General features: G+C 44.6%; 2 protein-coding genes across 3 annotated transcripts; both read right to left on the bottom strand.

Moving 5' to 3' along the window:
* Positions 1 to 250: 250 nt before the first annotated feature.
* On the bottom strand, positions 251 to 5,030 carry ptmaa (prothymosin alpha a). The gene is made up of 5 exons (XM_086048176.1): positions 4,817 to 5,030; positions 2,252 to 2,317; positions 2,066 to 2,144; positions 1,732 to 1,823; positions 251 to 1,002 (listed from the first exon to the last, which is right to left on the bottom strand). Exons 1-5 carry the CDS (start codon positions 4,859 to 4,861, stop codon positions 964 to 966), a joined length of 321 nt encoding a protein of 106 aa, XP_085904302.1. The 5' UTR covers positions 4,862 to 5,030; the 3' UTR covers positions 251 to 963.
* A 4,722-nt stretch (positions 5,031 to 9,752) lies between these two features.
* Positions 9,753 to 15,450, bottom strand: phb2b (prohibitin 2b). Of its 2 annotated transcripts, none has more exons than XM_086048241.1 (10): positions 15,317 to 15,450; positions 14,301 to 14,436; positions 14,043 to 14,127; positions 13,286 to 13,365; positions 12,944 to 13,128; positions 12,722 to 12,851; positions 11,990 to 12,093; positions 11,486 to 11,563; positions 10,486 to 10,565; positions 9,753 to 10,059 (listed from the first exon to the last, which is right to left on the bottom strand). In XM_086048241.1, the coding sequence occupies exons 1-10, from the start codon at positions 15,335 to 15,337 to the stop codon at positions 10,035 to 10,037; spliced, it is 924 nt and encodes a 307-aa protein (XP_085904367.1). In that variant the 5' UTR covers positions 15,338 to 15,450; the 3' UTR covers positions 9,753 to 10,034. The 2 variants fall into 2 exon arrangements, with proteins under 2 accessions (XP_085904367.1, XP_085904368.1); XM_086048242.1 differs by having other exon boundaries at positions 15,191 to 15,335.
* Positions 15,451 to 16,276: the final 826 nt, after the last annotated feature.

Below are 16,276 nucleotides of genomic sequence, written 5' to 3' on the forward strand. Positions count from 1 at the left end.
TTTTTTTAAAAAACAAAGGCCCCCCAAAAAAATTGAGTGAATGTGATACGCTAGTATGATAGTTTAATGACACTCCCGACTGAAGTTAACTTGAAATAAAGAAAATAAGAATTGGTGTATTTCAAACGAGCACATTGCTTTGCCTGAGGAAAGTCCGCTTAGCTTAATGCTAACAAACAATGCAAAACGTCATTGACATACTAACAGTAGTGTTGATAGTTGCACATAGACAAACACAATGTCACAAAAGTCACAGGCATAGATGTTTATTTTCTATTGAAAAATGATTCATATTACAGCATCTTTCTGAGAAGACCGACCATTCTTCTTCTTTTGTGCCTGCATGACTGTATCAAACTGCCCCCCGGTGGCCAAGACCGGCACACTAGAAGATTCTATTTAATGATGTCATTACTCTACGTTTTTATAAAGTACAATACTATAGAGTGCAAATTTTCCTTATTAAACAGCATTTTTTTTAAGTTCGTTTCCACAGGACACTGAGTAAAGACGCTTCCAAATGGACAAAATCCAATGACTTTATTTTCCAACAACGTAACACGGACATGAAAACATTCTGACTAGGACATCACGCTACATCCTGCTCGTCTATGACAAACTAGCACGAAAAACATACGTGGCAAAGTGCCGCGACACCCCGGTGTACCGAAACGCATCCTTCGCCCTGCATGGGCGTGAGTGTGTGAGTGTGTGTGTGTGTATGCATGTTAAATGTGTGTGTGTGTGTGTGTGTGTATGACACGGGCCTGCGCCAGGATGCTCGTGTACGCTGACACTTTCCGGATGTTAAAATGTCTTCGGAGCACCGCTTGATACTCGTCAAGATGGCCGACCTCCGTACAATATATACAAAAATATAAAATGTAAATAAAAATACAAACAAATTCTCTTTCGGACGTTTGGAAGGGAGGACTGAGGTTTGGACGTCACGGTGGTTGTCGTCTACTTGTCCGTCTTCTGCTTCTTACGCTCCACTTCATCCTGTTTACGACAAAAACGACAACCATTGACTCGGCTAAGCGGGAGACACGCCTCTTTGCCAAACGCCTGCCAATCAGATTCTGTTTCTTTGGGTGGTGTTAGCACCGCTAGCACATTTAGCTATTAGGTATGAAATTTAAAGGAAGTTGGCTCCCTAGCGGTTAGCGTCATCAGCAGTGTGACACTTTGTAGCAAAGCGACTCGACTTACTTTCTTGCTGACTAACTTATTTGATCAATTTGTAACGTGAATTGACTAGTAGCTGGCTCATTGTCTTCTATTGTCCACTGTGTATTTGGTAGGAGCTAGCTCGCTAACTTGTGACCAGTCAGTAACGTGTATCTGCTTGTAGCTAGCTTACCAATGTCGAACCAGTGTAGACTGTGCAAGTCGTTAGCTTGCTCATTTCTAGCAAAGGTTTAAAGTTAAAAGTTTTCAATGTCTATTTGTTTGTAGCTAGTTTGCTACGTTCTAACTCATGAAGACTCTGCCAGCAGCTAGCTTGCAAACCTGTAGCCACTGTATGGCCGGTGTTATTATGAAATGAATCCCGCTAACCTGAACAAACTTTCTATTTTGTACAAATGAGATCCATATTTGGAATGTTCATTTTATCGTCCGCCCTTCCCGCCAGTGGGATTCAGAATAACGCTTGTGTCCAGTGCGCGCTTGTTGTTAGCGGACGAAATCTCATGCGGGGATAGAAATATTCCGGTGTCTCTCGCTCACCTCGTCATCTTCATCGTCATCGTCGTCATCCTCAGCCGTTCTCTTGCCTGTGGGTGTGACCAGGTCGTCATCTTCGTCGTCGTCTTCCTCACCTGGACACACGTTAGCATTAGTGTCGCTTTCTTGGGGTGTTGGTCTGCGCGTGTTGTTGTTGCGTTTGTCAACATATTTGTGCGTTTCTTTGTGTGTTTTTATTTCTTGAGTTTGTTTGTGTAACTGTGTATGTGTAATTGTGAGTGTTTTTTTGTTTGTGTGCGTATCTGCACGCTTGTATGTGTGTCTTTCTTTTCGTCTGGGAGTTTGTGCGTGTGCGTGCACGTGTGACGCTGCGCACCCTCTCCGTCCTCCTCTTCCTCGTCTCCAACATCATCGTCGTCCTCCGCCTCGTTGTCCTGCTCGCCATTCTCCTCGTCCTGATACACGAGCGCGCGCGCACACACACACACACGCACACACATTGAGGTTCCTGCTGATGGAGGAGGATGATGAGGATGATGATGAAGAGTAGCTGCTCTCTCACCGTTTTTCCGTTGGCGGTGGTGTCATCGCCATTCTTCTCCTCCACCGTTTTCTTCTCCTTCAACTCCTGAAAGGGCATAAACACACACACACACACACACACGCGCACACACGCACACACAGTGAGCCTCAAATGTCTTCTTCTGTCACCGACATATGAACGCATCACGGATCATCATGAATTTTCACCAATACTTTCTGTGCCGCTGAACGCAAGAACAAGTGTTCACGGCTTCTTGACGCCCACTTGAATGCAACACGTATGTTTCGGACACCCATCACATCACTTGAATGCAACACTAGTGCACACGGAGACACATTCACGTGCGCTGTAACGGAACAGCTGTGGTCACCGACAGCTTCACGTCCACTTGAAGGCATCGTTTCTAACCCGTTTAGCAACACAATCCCGTTCTTGCACACATCGCTCGTGTTGACAACAACTTGACACACACTTGAACGCAACACTAGTCTTCATCAAGCCTCACTTGAGTCGAAGTCAGCAATACAATTAATCAAAAACCTGTCGATGATCAAATTGATCATGATTCATTATTTTGAAAATTGGTTAATTGTTTAGAGACCTTTTTAAACTTAAAATTAGGCAAATCCTTAAACCTCTTAACAGTAAATTTTCTCAGATTTCTGTAGTCCTCCACGAAAGCAAACTGATATATTTTTCATATATTTGCAAACATCTGCTTTTACATTGGAAAACAATCAACATTTTTTATATGATCTTCTGACATGTTACAGAACAAACCAGTAAATTAATCTTAATTTATGCACTATACACACACACACATATATACATACACACATGTATATGTATGGTTGTGTGTGTATATATATATATATATATATATATATATATATAGTACATACCACAATACATACACACATATATATGTACATATATATATATATACACACACATATATATATATTATACATATATAAATATATACATACATAATATATATATATATATATATATATATATATATATATATATATATATATATATATATATATATATATATATATATATATATATATATATGCACCTGCTTGTCATTCATTCATCAATCCGTGATTTTTTTTGTGACGAACAGAATTGTAATTCTCAGTTTGTTGATCCATGAGTCAGTCCATCATTTAAGTCAGCCAGTTAGTCAGTCAGAAGCCAGTTGGTCAGTTGGTTCGTCTATTTTAAAAGGTGTCCCGACATTCGTCAGCCTGATAGAATGCCCACCTCTGCGGACACACATAAATGTAGAGGTGGGCATGTGTTTATACATATATGAGTGTGTGTGCATTTATGTATGTATATCATGCAGAAGGTAAACATGTGCTTCCTGGATTAGGTGGTTGACCGGGAGTTTCCTTTTTAGGGGACAGGTTGGGCTTCCAATTCCTGGGCTCTGATTGGCCGCATGCTCCCAAGTCCCTCCCACTGGGCTCTGGCTGCTGAAAGCTGATACCAGACCAGACTGGAGCAGAGCAGCAGACTGACTGTTGAGGTGGGGAAAATACACACACGCGCGCACACACACACACACACACACACACACAAAACAAAACACCACAGACACGCCCAGACTCCAACTCCCGGCAGCCCACAATGTCACAATGGATGTTGCCACCTGACACCAACTCTGAGCGCACTCCACACTTTGACTTGGATGGGCAAATTCCATCTGTGACGTCACATGACACTGCAGTCAATCACACCAACTCCTCATCAAACATAGTTTACTTTTTTTTTTTTTTTTTTTTTTTTGACTCACTAAGGCCGCCTTTCGTTTGCTCCTTTTCGGTCCAGCGTACGAGAGAACGGCGCCCTCGTGTGGACTCAAAAGTAAAATCCATTAGGAGACCCCAATCAAATCTCTTGCGACCCCCAAAACACCCCCGGCACATCTTTATCCTCCAGACAGGATGCTGCTTCCTGTTGTGAGCGCGTGCGCACACACACGCGCTTGCGCGCGCTTGCGCGCGGCTTGATGAAGCTCCGCGGTGGCGCCGACGCGTCCGTCGCCCCCGGGCCCCTCGCTCCGGTAGCGGCTACGCTCCTGCCTGCCAGTCAGTTTGCCTGTTTAGACGCCGCCGCCGCCGCTGTGGCCGCTGTGAGGCGGGGGAGGGCGGAAGCACCACCAGCGCAACACCACCCATACACGCCTCTCTCTGCTCATGCACGGAAGCGACATTTGGATGAGCTTTTGTTGTTGTTTTTAATCAATCATGTATACGGTTTGACTCGAAAGGAAGAAAAAGCGCCGCGCGTCTTCTTCTTGCTCTTGTTCACTTTAAGAGGCTCTGAGCGCCAAATCCGCTCTCAATTCCCACGTAACGCGCCACAGACACGCGCCTCACACACGCGCGCGCGTACTTCATCATCATCATCGGGATTATTGTTTGGTTTACGACGCCCCAAAATGCTGCACACAATTTGCAAAAGATGCTGCAAGCGGTAAACGACGCGCGCGTATGCACGAGCGCGCACGCGCTTGTCCTGCAGCATGTTCAAGTCTTCATTATTCAAGCGTGCGCGTGCGCGTCTCACCTTGGCGCTCAGCTCGCCGCCGCTCTCCACTTTGCTGTCCGCCATCTTCTTCGTCTTCCTGTTTTTCTGGTTAACACACAAGAATGGCCGTCGTGCAGATGAGCAGCAGGACGATGGCGAAGATGAGGAGGAGGATGAAGATTCCAATTTCCACTTAAGCGGCTGCGTTAGATCCCAGCTGCGCGTGCACCCGCCCGCTCGCTCTGCCGCGCGCGGTTTTATAGTCCAGGTGGGCGGGGCGCGGTGAGCAGCGGCCGCGATCCCATTGGTCGAGCGCACTCCGGGCTAAACTCGGCCGCCGATTGGACGCCGCCAAACAATGGACGCGCCTCCCTTGTTGCCCAAAAAGTGTGCCACCCACGTACGCGCGCACGGTCGGACAAGCGCGCAGCCGCCGTGCACAAACGTTGACATACGTGACAAAAAAAAATAAAACGCCACGTGCACGCGCTTGGCTGCGCTAATCCCATAATAATCGCACAGACTATAAACGTTTGTTCACGCTACGACGACTTTTATGACTTGCCGTGGGCACAATTTTGCATGCATGCAAAATCAAGTGTTTTTTTTTGTTTCGAGTGTTGCTGCTTGATTTGCGAAATAACGACTTTTTAAGTCACGTGACCTCACCGGCAAGACGAGAACAAGAACACGTCTCAGGTCGCCCAAAAAATCCCGCTGCGCCTCCACTCCAAGCTTTACGACAACCGCGGCACTTTTACAGACGACTTCGTTACTGTTCCACTCATGTAACGTGCTGCAACACTACCCCCTAGCCCCCAAACCACACTGTTACCGCCTCAAAGCGTAACACGAGCGTGTGGTTGACTTCAACAATTAACTTTCTACTCTGACGCTTAAACGTGTCGCTTCTATTTGATTTGGATTTAACAATAAGCGTCCGAGTGTGTGTGTGTGTGTGTGTGAGTGTGTGTGCGTGTGTGTGTGTGAGCGTGTGTTCGTGCGTGCGTGTGGGCGTGCGCGCGTGTGTGCGTGTGTGTGTGAGGCGCGCGCATGTGCGAAGCAAAGTAGGACAGACGTGAGAGTGGGGTGTGTCGGAGAAGCCTTAATAACGTGACAGACTAGGCAAAAAGGCTCACAAAAAAAGGGAAAATATCGCGCCAAGTGTGTAAATGTAGCGTGGTTGTAATAAAAAGAATTTGTTTGCTGACAAACGATGACAGTTGACGGTCTTGTTGCTTTATAGTCCCTCACCAAGATGGAGGCCGTGGCTATTTCTTGGTCCCTCACCAAGATGTCCGCGCGCCTCGGTCGTGTGGCGTTTGAAGCTTTCTCAAGCGGCTCGTGATTGGTCCGCCTACTGAAGCGAACGTAAAGCTGACGCTTTGCGCGCGGTGAATGGCCGACGTGGCTGTCAATAATCGGCACACTTGATGGTGGGCGGGGACCGTGGGTGGAAGGAAACACTGTACCGGAGGCTCCGCGGATTCTCGACTGACTTTCGAACTTCTCCTTGATTTTACACGATAAACTCAAACATTTGAAATTAGTGAACACTATTTCCACAAAGGTCAAGTAGAGAGAAAATCCATCTCGCTTACGTAAGTAAAATAAACGTAACGAGACGTGCTAGAGTGTCGTCAAAGCGGCTTCCAGCCTTTTTTCCAGTCGTACAGCAGGTGGCAGCACACTTCGATCACCACGTCAAAACCTGTTGTACAAGATGACTACCAGTCAAAAGTTTGGTCAAGGTTTCTTATTTTATTATTTTCATAGCATAAAAGGTGGTGTCCAAACTGTTGACCTGGATATATACGCATAGTGCTACTTTGGCTTACGCGTTAATTAGTTCCGTGACCCAACCTTAAAATCATTTTATTCATCGCAAATCATTTTTCCCCAACAAATCCTTTCCAGAATCACATTTTTCTGGCTACAATTCTTAAAGATAAACAGCACTGCATTGTAAAATATATAAATAATTTAACTTGTGAGAATGTAAAGAAAACTTTTTTTCAGTTACCATTTGTGTTAAAGAGGGCTCGGCTTTGAGTGACTTCGGGTGCCTGGAGCGAGGGTGACAGTCTCCTCCCTGCTCCTTGCGAGGGTTGTCATTTTGCATTTGCACTTCTTTAATAAAACGGCTGAAAGTGCATCGGTGACCGGATCTACTTGCCCACATGCCAGGGGACCACAGCCCCTCAACTGCTGTTTATGTTTTCCTCACTTCACTTGGCATATCTGAAGCTTGCCCGTAATTTCAATTTTGGCTTGTGACACAAAGCAACGACGCCAAATAAATTGACTGAGCGGAGGCTCCGAACTGGAAAAACCTGTACGTTGGGGCACTTGTAAGTCTAGGCAGTAATGTAGCACTTAAATATACTTGGCAAAATGATTTTTAAATGATTACTTCTTTCCAAGTGGCGACATAGAGCAGCTGGGAAGCGCTGCCGTACGAACGCTTCATTTCATTTAAAGCGGTCTTGAATGGATGCGAATACACAGAGAGAGAGAGACAGAGAGAGGATGAGAGAGAGAGAGTGTGTGTGTGTGTGTGTGTGTGTCTTTGTCCCTGATCTGGAAAATGATGAAAAATGGAAAAAGTAGAGCAAAGTGAAGAGTGAAAATACAGGAGGAGGAGAAGAAAAGTACTGCAGAGAGATGAGGCCAAAAGCCCGGAGCGGACCTCCACCGTCAAGTGGCCCTGGACTCGCAAGTTTCCGGTTGGACCATGACTACGATTGTCCAAATCAGGGCCCAAAGACCAACCTTGGTTTGAACCTCCCGGAACCGCCTGTTTGGGAACACTTTAGCCACAGGAAATAGAAGTGGAAACAACTTTTTGTGTGTTTTGACTGTAGGAAATACTGTCTTAGTGCTGGGCTCCTTCATCAGGGCCTTCTTTTGGTAGACGTCCACAAACTTGGCGCAGCACTGGCAATTTTTTCAAACTTGGAGAAATGCTCGACGCTAACTAGACAAAGTCAACTAGTCTGCCGAATGTCTAAAAGGAAGCGGAAGAATTGCGCGGAGGAGCCAGACGGCGTGTTCCTCCAAGGTGAACGAGTTCCATGCGCGTTGGAACACGTTGAGCCAAATTCCGCCGAGAGCCGCCGCGGGCCTGCCGCGGCCTGCGCTAGCTGCACGCTGCACGCTGGGCGTGTGTTTGTGGCAGCGGCACCTTGAGGCGAGGCGCTTGCAACTCGTCGCACTTGAACAACCGGATCCCGCTTGGCCTGGCACACGCCAAGTAGAGTCAGCAAACGTTTGAAACACCGGTTACCTTTATATACTGTACAGTCTGCGTCTAATTACCGCCCGTTTCAATTTTATTGCATTGGGGGAAAAAAACAATTAACTTTTTTTTTTTTTTTTAAAAATGAAAACACCCAAAATCCTTGAATGAGCAGAAGTCGTGACTTTGACAGGTCTCCTGACGGGCTGTTCCTAAAAGCCTGACCTTCTCATTGGTCAATATGAGAGAATTTTGACATTTAGTTTTATTTTTTAAGTTGAAGAACAAAACATATGAAACCTTTAAAGCAGCACTGGGCAGGAAATTACCTTAATAACATTTTTTTCACAACTCTTTTGATGAAACATTGACTTAACAGTAGTTGAATGGGACTATTGTCATGCCCTGGGAGGTCTGTATCGTTTTTACTCGCACTAAGAAACTTAGAGGAGGATGGAAGTCACCCTGGCACACACAAAAAATACAAATGTCCTGAATTGCTTTACAGCATACTCACTTCCTCCTTTCGCTATGAGGACGGAAGTCGATTCGAACGTCTACGCGCTATTACTGGTGTCATGGCAAAAGCCCCAAAACAAACAAAAAAACAAAAGTATTGTTTAAACAAAATTAGATTCATGACCTCATCGCTATTCTTCTTTCACACGGCCAATGGAAATAGAAATGCAATTCAGTCCAACTTGCAGGCCAGCGAAAGCTCAGGATTTCACGACACTACGCGCTGGCGCGCATGGGAAATGTGGTTAACTTTTTGTCCAAACACTACCGCTTTTGTCCACACGGCACCGCCATAGTCAACCAAAACTGACAAATGACCCAGTGTTGCTTTAATGCTTTGTTTTTTTTAATTTTCAATATCTTATTTTAGGAAGCCTGTGCATGAAACCTTTATTTTTTTTTTTACATGTATGAATTTAAAATAAATATATATTTTAACCTTTTTTTTTCAATTATAACATCCCAAATATGTTTTCATGAAGCAACATAGGCTTTCTTAAAAATGAGTTTGATTTTGTTTCATTTTATTTAATGAATGAAGTCTATGAATAAACAATTTTTAAAAAATCATAAAGCCTTTATTTTGAAATGGTTTTAATGAAGCCTTTTTGAATTTTAATTTCTGTCTCAAATTCTATTGAAGCCAATACTTTGCTAATCCTGTGAACAAACCCTTTTTTTTTATGTATGAAGGCTTGTTTGAAAATGTATGTAACCTTTCATTTTATCTTTGAAAAAAGATTAAATTGTGAATAAAATAAATTCTTTTTTACAAATCTTCTGTGACTAATGTCTTTGAAATGGACCTGCAAAACCAACCCAATTGTCACGAGAGATCATCACAAGTGCCGTGGAAAAGCATCCACTTACTTTTTGTGAAAATTGCTAATTGCAAATATATCCTTGTTCGTCTTTTTATGCCAGTGGCGTCGAGTGACAGGAAGCACAATTAAATGTTCTTCCATTCGATGTCAGACTAAATGAAGTTGAGACCTTTTTCTGAGTGGTCGTATTTGTGGTGACGTTGGAAGTTTGATTTTTCTCAAGTGGCCAAAAAGTTGGGAAGCAACGCATTCATGGTTCAACATGCTAATCAGACAATGGATAACGGCCACCGCGAAACCCATGCATGCTAGTTACTTGAAAGTCACGCGCGCAGGCCGGGATGACCTCATCGCCTCGGTGTTGCTACGGAAACAAGCAGCTGACACATTGAAATCATGGTCCCCATCAAGATTTAATCAAGTTGCGCCGTCACCATCGTAGCCGCGCACGACTACTCTTGAACAAGGTCACTTTCCATTTGTGAACGCATAAATTATTGTGGGAGTGACTGATTGGCTTTATGATTCAACCGCATCACCGGGATCTTTGCTATTTTACCGAAAAATGTCACATTCAAACAAAACAAAACTGACTTCTTCCTGACTTTTGCCTTTGCTGGCCTCACGGCCGGCGAGTGCCCGTTGGTCACTTGTGATGAAGACCGGGGCCTCTTCATCACTTCTTCTGGCCCAACGACAAACTGAAAGAAAAATGGAAAGAAAAAGTCAAATGAGGGAAAGCGGTTCCTGCAGGATCTGCGCGTGCACTCGCAAGAGCCGAAGCTGTAGAACGCCGAGCTGAAATCATGCTCTTGCTCACCGCCGACTCCCACATCACTCACCGGACCAGGCCCACAGCGGGGGGTGAAGTACTCACTTTTTTTTCAAAATGATTTAAAGTACAGATACAGGGGGCAAAACGTACTTATTTGTGAAGTGGAAAAAAGCGATTTAAAACAAAAACTGAATATCGGGAACTGAAAATCGAGAATTTCCAAAAATAAAAATTGGAGCCATACATGGCTCGAAGCTGCAATGTTGAGTGCTTAGTGTGCATATGCGCCAGCATTATTTGTGTGATTTCTCAGCATGAGTGAATGTAAAAAGGGCCATTTTCAGACACTCACTTGTCAAACAAGGCCTGGTTCTGCAGGTTGAGGACCAAACTGTCAGCATTCAGATACACTTTGTTCTGCGACGTCGATACCTGGAGGACCACATCAGTGTTGTCAGCACGGGAATCATCATCATCATCAATAGTTATCGCCATAATCTCCACTAGTGGTCGGCCCTTTTCCAAAAAGTCACAATCAGCTAGAGTTTCTTCTTACGTTGTCAGGAACAGTCCTGCTTAGCTTGTCGGAGTGTCTCAGAACCGCGTCCATGTGCCGTTTGCCCACTAGATGGAGCTCTGACTCCATTCAATGTAATAAGTTGCCTTTTCTGACTCAGTGATGTGATGTCACGAGCTCTTGCAGAGCTTTAGACATCAATGTCAAGGGCAGCAGACAAGCGCGTTACGTTGCGTAGCGCTACGTTAAGTTGGTGTGCCAGCACAATCTTCTGCTTCTCACCAGCTGTAGCAATTGGAGACGCACTTCGAGTATGTACAGAAGGCGCCTTCGTAAAATCAGTGCGCGTGACGACGGGACGGGGGGGGGGGGGCGCTTTACTGACATTTCACCTTCTGGGTGACTGTGTGTGGACAAACATTTCTTGACGGGCAACGTGTTGAAAGTGAAAGACGTTTCAAAGTCAACTGTCCAAGATGACATATTGTGACATGTGAGGTTTTGTTGCTTCATGGCAAAGAAACTCAAGAAATGTCAGCTAACGTTAACGAGCACCGTGCGTTAATCATGTTTCGCCAGTTACGTCACTCGTTACGTTGCTGATACAGTGGAATTGTTATTTTTGCTGTTTAGGCATTAAAGTGGTTAATCAGTTGTGATCAGTCAGCCAATCGTCATCATCGTGGTGGTCGCCACCATCCCCATTGTCACAGTCATACAGTCATCGTCCCCATCGTCATCGTCGCCGTCATAAGCGCCTCCTTGTCAAAATCCTCCTGAAAATTCTCGTCGTCATCGTTGGCTTCAAATGTTGCATAAGAGGCGAGTGACTGACCGTCTTGGCGATGGCCTGAGCGGCTCGGATGCGTCTCAGCTTCAGGTAGCCCGGATTTTTGATGACGGCTAGACCCAGCTAAAAACACACACACACAGACAGACACACGTTAATGCGTGGCTAGCACACACTTTCTTTTCCCAAAGTCAGACTGCTGTTATCATGCACGCACCCGACGGTCATGGCAGCATGTGAGCCTGCTTGCATCTTTTATTTGGTGTTTGACAAGAGGGACTTTTGAGCGAGTTCACCGCCACTCTTGAAAAATGCTTTTGCCCAATTTGCCCCAGCTAAAGATTGAGCCATGTTTTTTTCAGGACCGATATCGATTATTAGTCGTCAAGGTGGCCGATAACCGATATTTGGAGAAGATATTCAGTTGCAGTAAAAGGAAAAACACCACTGCACTGCACTGCACTGCACCGCATGTTGTTTTTTTGCAAATGAATGCATATCCGTCCAGCCACACTCTTTTTTTTTGTTGTGCTAGGGATTTGCTTTTACCATCCTGGCGGCCTCGGCTTCTCCTTCTGCCTGGATGATCTTCTGCCGTTGGTCTTGTTTGGCTTTCTCCACGTAGAACTGAGCCCTCTGCGCCTCTTGTTGAGCTGCACACAAACAGCGGGAGCGGACCGACACCTCATACTCACTTGAGGGAAATGTTACACCGTCCTTACGCCCAACAAACGATCGGCAGAAGTCCAAGATCATATCATGTTGACAAACTCGCCATTTGAAGGTTCTATGGCGGCAACTAACGATTGTTTTAATAATTGACAAATCTGTCAATCGATCAATGAATCAGACAAAAAAAAAAAAAAAAAAACATTTACATTTCCGTCCTGTTTTGTAGTTAAGGGATGGAAATGTAAACCTATTTTTGGCGTATTGACTAAATTAACCGAGCCACAACGCGCTGATACACGACATAAATGTTAAACGGTCCTTCATCCACCTCATTAGTCATTTCTACCCACGTCTCACCGTTTTTGGATTAGTGATACTCGATCAAATGTGTTTATTGCTCATGTCTGGAAAGGATTATTGGATGTACTTTTGTTTCCCTTTGCTTTTCACCCGATTCGAACATCAGGAAAAGCAAGGTTCCACCGTCTTTTCTTTGATGAAAATCTATCAAACCGACGTTGAACCTGAAAAGCTCTCGGCGGCCGGCCGCTTCTTTAGACCGTCGTCAATCTCCTCAAATGCCTTTTGGAAAGCAAAGCGGATCCCTACCGACTTGCTTGGCCTCGACGGCGGCGGTGTACTGGCTGCTGAAGCTCAGCTCCGTGATGGACACGTCATCCAGGATGATGTTGAAGTCTTTGGCGCGCTCAAAGAGCTCCCTGCGCACCAAAAGTGACACCTGCGGGAGCACAAGCTCGCTGTCGCGGCTGGCCGGAGGACGGACGTGCGGAAATAAAGTCGTCTAGGCGAGCGGCGAAAAGACCAGCGTACCTGCGCTCTCTGCGTGATGAGCTGCGAGGCGTTGAACTTGGCCACCACCGACTTGAGGACCTCGTTGACGATGGAGGGCAGCACGCGCTCGTCGTAGTCTTTGCCCAGACGCTGGTACATGATGGGAAGATTGGACGCCATGGGACGTGACAGCACCCTCACCGCGATGTTCACCATCTGCAGGTCTAATCGGCACAACAGTCCATGCCAAATGGACTTTGAAAACCCGTGCCTCCACTTAAGTCATTTTGTGAAAACGTCGCCCCACTGTGACACAAGCGTCGGGCTACTTCCAATAATCCCCAGCCGGCCCCGTACCGAGTGTGTGACGGTGTCTGTTACCTTTGCTACCGGTCAGCGAGGAGATCTTCCTGGGCTTAGCTCTGATGTCATAGATGATGGGGTACTGGAACCACGGGATCCTGACCCGAACACGCGTACAAGCTCAGTGGGTATCAGCAGGCGCAGACGCACCGAGGTTATTAAACGACACAAAAACAAACTAAATAAAACTAGAACTGGAAAAAAAAAAAAAAAAAACATTTCGGTTAACAAAATAACATGGAGACGAATATGCTTTTAAAATACGAAAATGAACTCAAACGACATCTTATTTTTATAGAACTAACAAGAACTACAGGGAAAAAAAGTCCATTTTCATACGTATATATGTTATGTTATATGTTGATATTGCTGTGGAACCGTAGCTACAGAAAAAGGAAGGTCAAACAGTTGTTTGAAATTTGTAGTAAATACCATACTGTTTTTTTAAGTCTCGCACTCTACAAATACCCAACATATTTATACGAAAACAAAAGTTGATACTAGGACTAATAAAAACCAAAGTAAAACGGATCATTTAAAAAAAAAACAAAAAAAACAACTAGTAATAACAAACTTGCTGTAAAAACGTACTAAAACTAAGTGACTTTAAAAAACTAAAGTCAAAATGAAATATAAGATACGGGAAACGAAAAATCCCATACTATTCAAACTGGTAAACACACACGGACGGGACACACACACACAGCAAGGGGCAAGATGCGCAGGCACCGCCCCGGTTACGATGCGGACTCAGCGGCTAATCGGCGAGCGTCACCTGAAATGAAGGCCCTCGGCCAGCACCGTGTCCATCTGCATGCCGCCGATCCTGTTGAACACCACCGCCCGGTGTCCGCCCTCCACTACGCACAAAACCGGTCCCGACATTAGCACAGCTGCGGCAATTTCGTCTCGACAAACTATTAGAATGAAGCTAATAAAAGAGGGGAACTGTACTTCAATGCAGACTGTGAGTACCTTTCCACCTCATTGCAATAAATTGATGCATCATTCGGAAAGACACGTAAATGCGCACCGGTGTACGTGGCTTCTTTGACGCCGTACGCCAAGGCGCCAGCACCGAGCAGCAGCTTGATTCCAAGTCCGGCGCCCCTGCCGCCCGACGAGCCCGCCACACGACCCATCAGGTCCCGGAGATTCTGGACCAACCGCTGCAATGGAACGTCAATCAGTACAATGGGACATATATATATATACAGTATATAAAGCAAAAAACATTGAAAGATGAAAGAGACGTAGAAAAAAACAGCAATATATTAGGTCTAGTAGAAAATGATCAGATGGAAAAATATTATATAAATATCAGATAAATGGGTGAGTAAAAAAAAATAGTAAAATTTTAGGGGGACAATATTGCAAAAAATGACAAATACTAGACAAACAATACTCAGATTTCTTTGTTTTTTCTAAGAAAGCGTGAACGAAAAATAAAAAAAATGGAGGAAATTATGAAAAATATAGAAAAAATTAACATGTTAGAATTCCATACCGTGTATTAGACGAACAATACACTAACAGAAAGCAGACAGCGGGAAAACAGAAAATAGTGGAAAATGACATTTATATTCGAAATGTTACTACAGAGACTAAGACGCACACATTTTCAAGCACATTATCCATCCTCATCTTTTCTATAATCAGCAGACCAACACATGGAAGACAGATAACATGAGAGCACGTCTCAAACCTAAGAATACAAAATCGACATTGAGCGAGTCAAGATGCAGTTGAGTGTCCTCTTTTACAGTATTCTTTCACTCTTTCGACTGTGAGGTAAAAGTTTGACTTTTCATGAAGAAACCGTGAACAGCTTGACCTTGATTAAAAGACCGGAGAAAGTTCGCGCATCGCGTTGCTTAGCATAGCCAGCTAGCTCGCTAGCTAGCTATAGAGTCGAGCCCTCACCCTCTCTTTCAGCGAGCGGAGCTTTTGGTGTAACCGCACGTTCCTTACCCCCACAACATTAAATGACTCCACGAAAGGCAACACCTGAAGTCAGTACGCGAAAACTGAAAGGTTTGAATGTCTTACATTGGGCTCCTTGCTCGCCATGCTGCTTTACGTCACTCAACAGCCAAAAGAACGCAAGGTCGACATACAGGAGACGGTTTACGGCAGCTCCGCAAATGCTGCTGGGAAATTGAGTTCTTCTCTTGAACGCCGTTTTATTTTGGGATCATGTTATACTGTACAGGATTGTCGAAATTGGGAAACAGAAAAACAAAATATCCAGAAAAATAGGAAAAAATAATCAGACAAACAGAAAGTAATACTCCAAAACCTCATAAGTCACATTTTGGTGAATTTCACATTTTTTTTCAAATATATATGCAATTGTCCAGTCCACACACGTGGGTGTTACTTTTAAACATCTAAAGTGTTGAAAACAGCTTGCTCTTTCACAATGCAATGCTAATGGTTGAACAAACTTTCCATTATTTGGAGTTGCCTTCAAGATTCGGAGATACAGCGATTTGAGTTTGATGAGTTTTCAAGATGCGAGACAACACTTGGCTGACTTGCGATTCAAGCAAAAACTCAAGTGCGCTTCACCCCCACCACTCGATGGCGCTGGCAAACTTCACAACCTCTAGCCACCATCAATTCACATTGGCATTTTTGCAGCAGATGACAATACCAGTTTTGGCGCTGACGCACCATTAAGTTGATTTGATCAACAAGGTAGGACAGTAGATTAGGTACAGTCGTGTTTTGTGATTAACTTTGCAGGTTATACGCAGAACAAATGTCACTGCTGTGTTCTTATACAGTATAATACAACTGAATGGAGTTTGCATGAAGTAAACATGTTTCTATATACATTTTTGGGGTGTTTTTGGTGTGTGGGCTGGAGCAGATTATTTGCATTCATTTCAATAGGGAAATGATTTGAGAGATGAGCGTGGCCACGGAATGATTTCAACTTGTGTCTCAAGTCGCCACACCCAATTCATTTTAAATTTGTAGACTTTTTTTCCGTATCTAAAATAA

Source organism: Filicampus tigris, chromosome 12 (genome assembly GCF_054856515.1).
Source record: "Filicampus tigris isolate MCC_2025a chromosome 12, RoL_Ftig_1.0, whole genome shotgun sequence".
NCBI lineage: Eukaryota > Metazoa > Chordata > Actinopteri > Syngnathiformes > Syngnathidae > Filicampus > Filicampus tigris.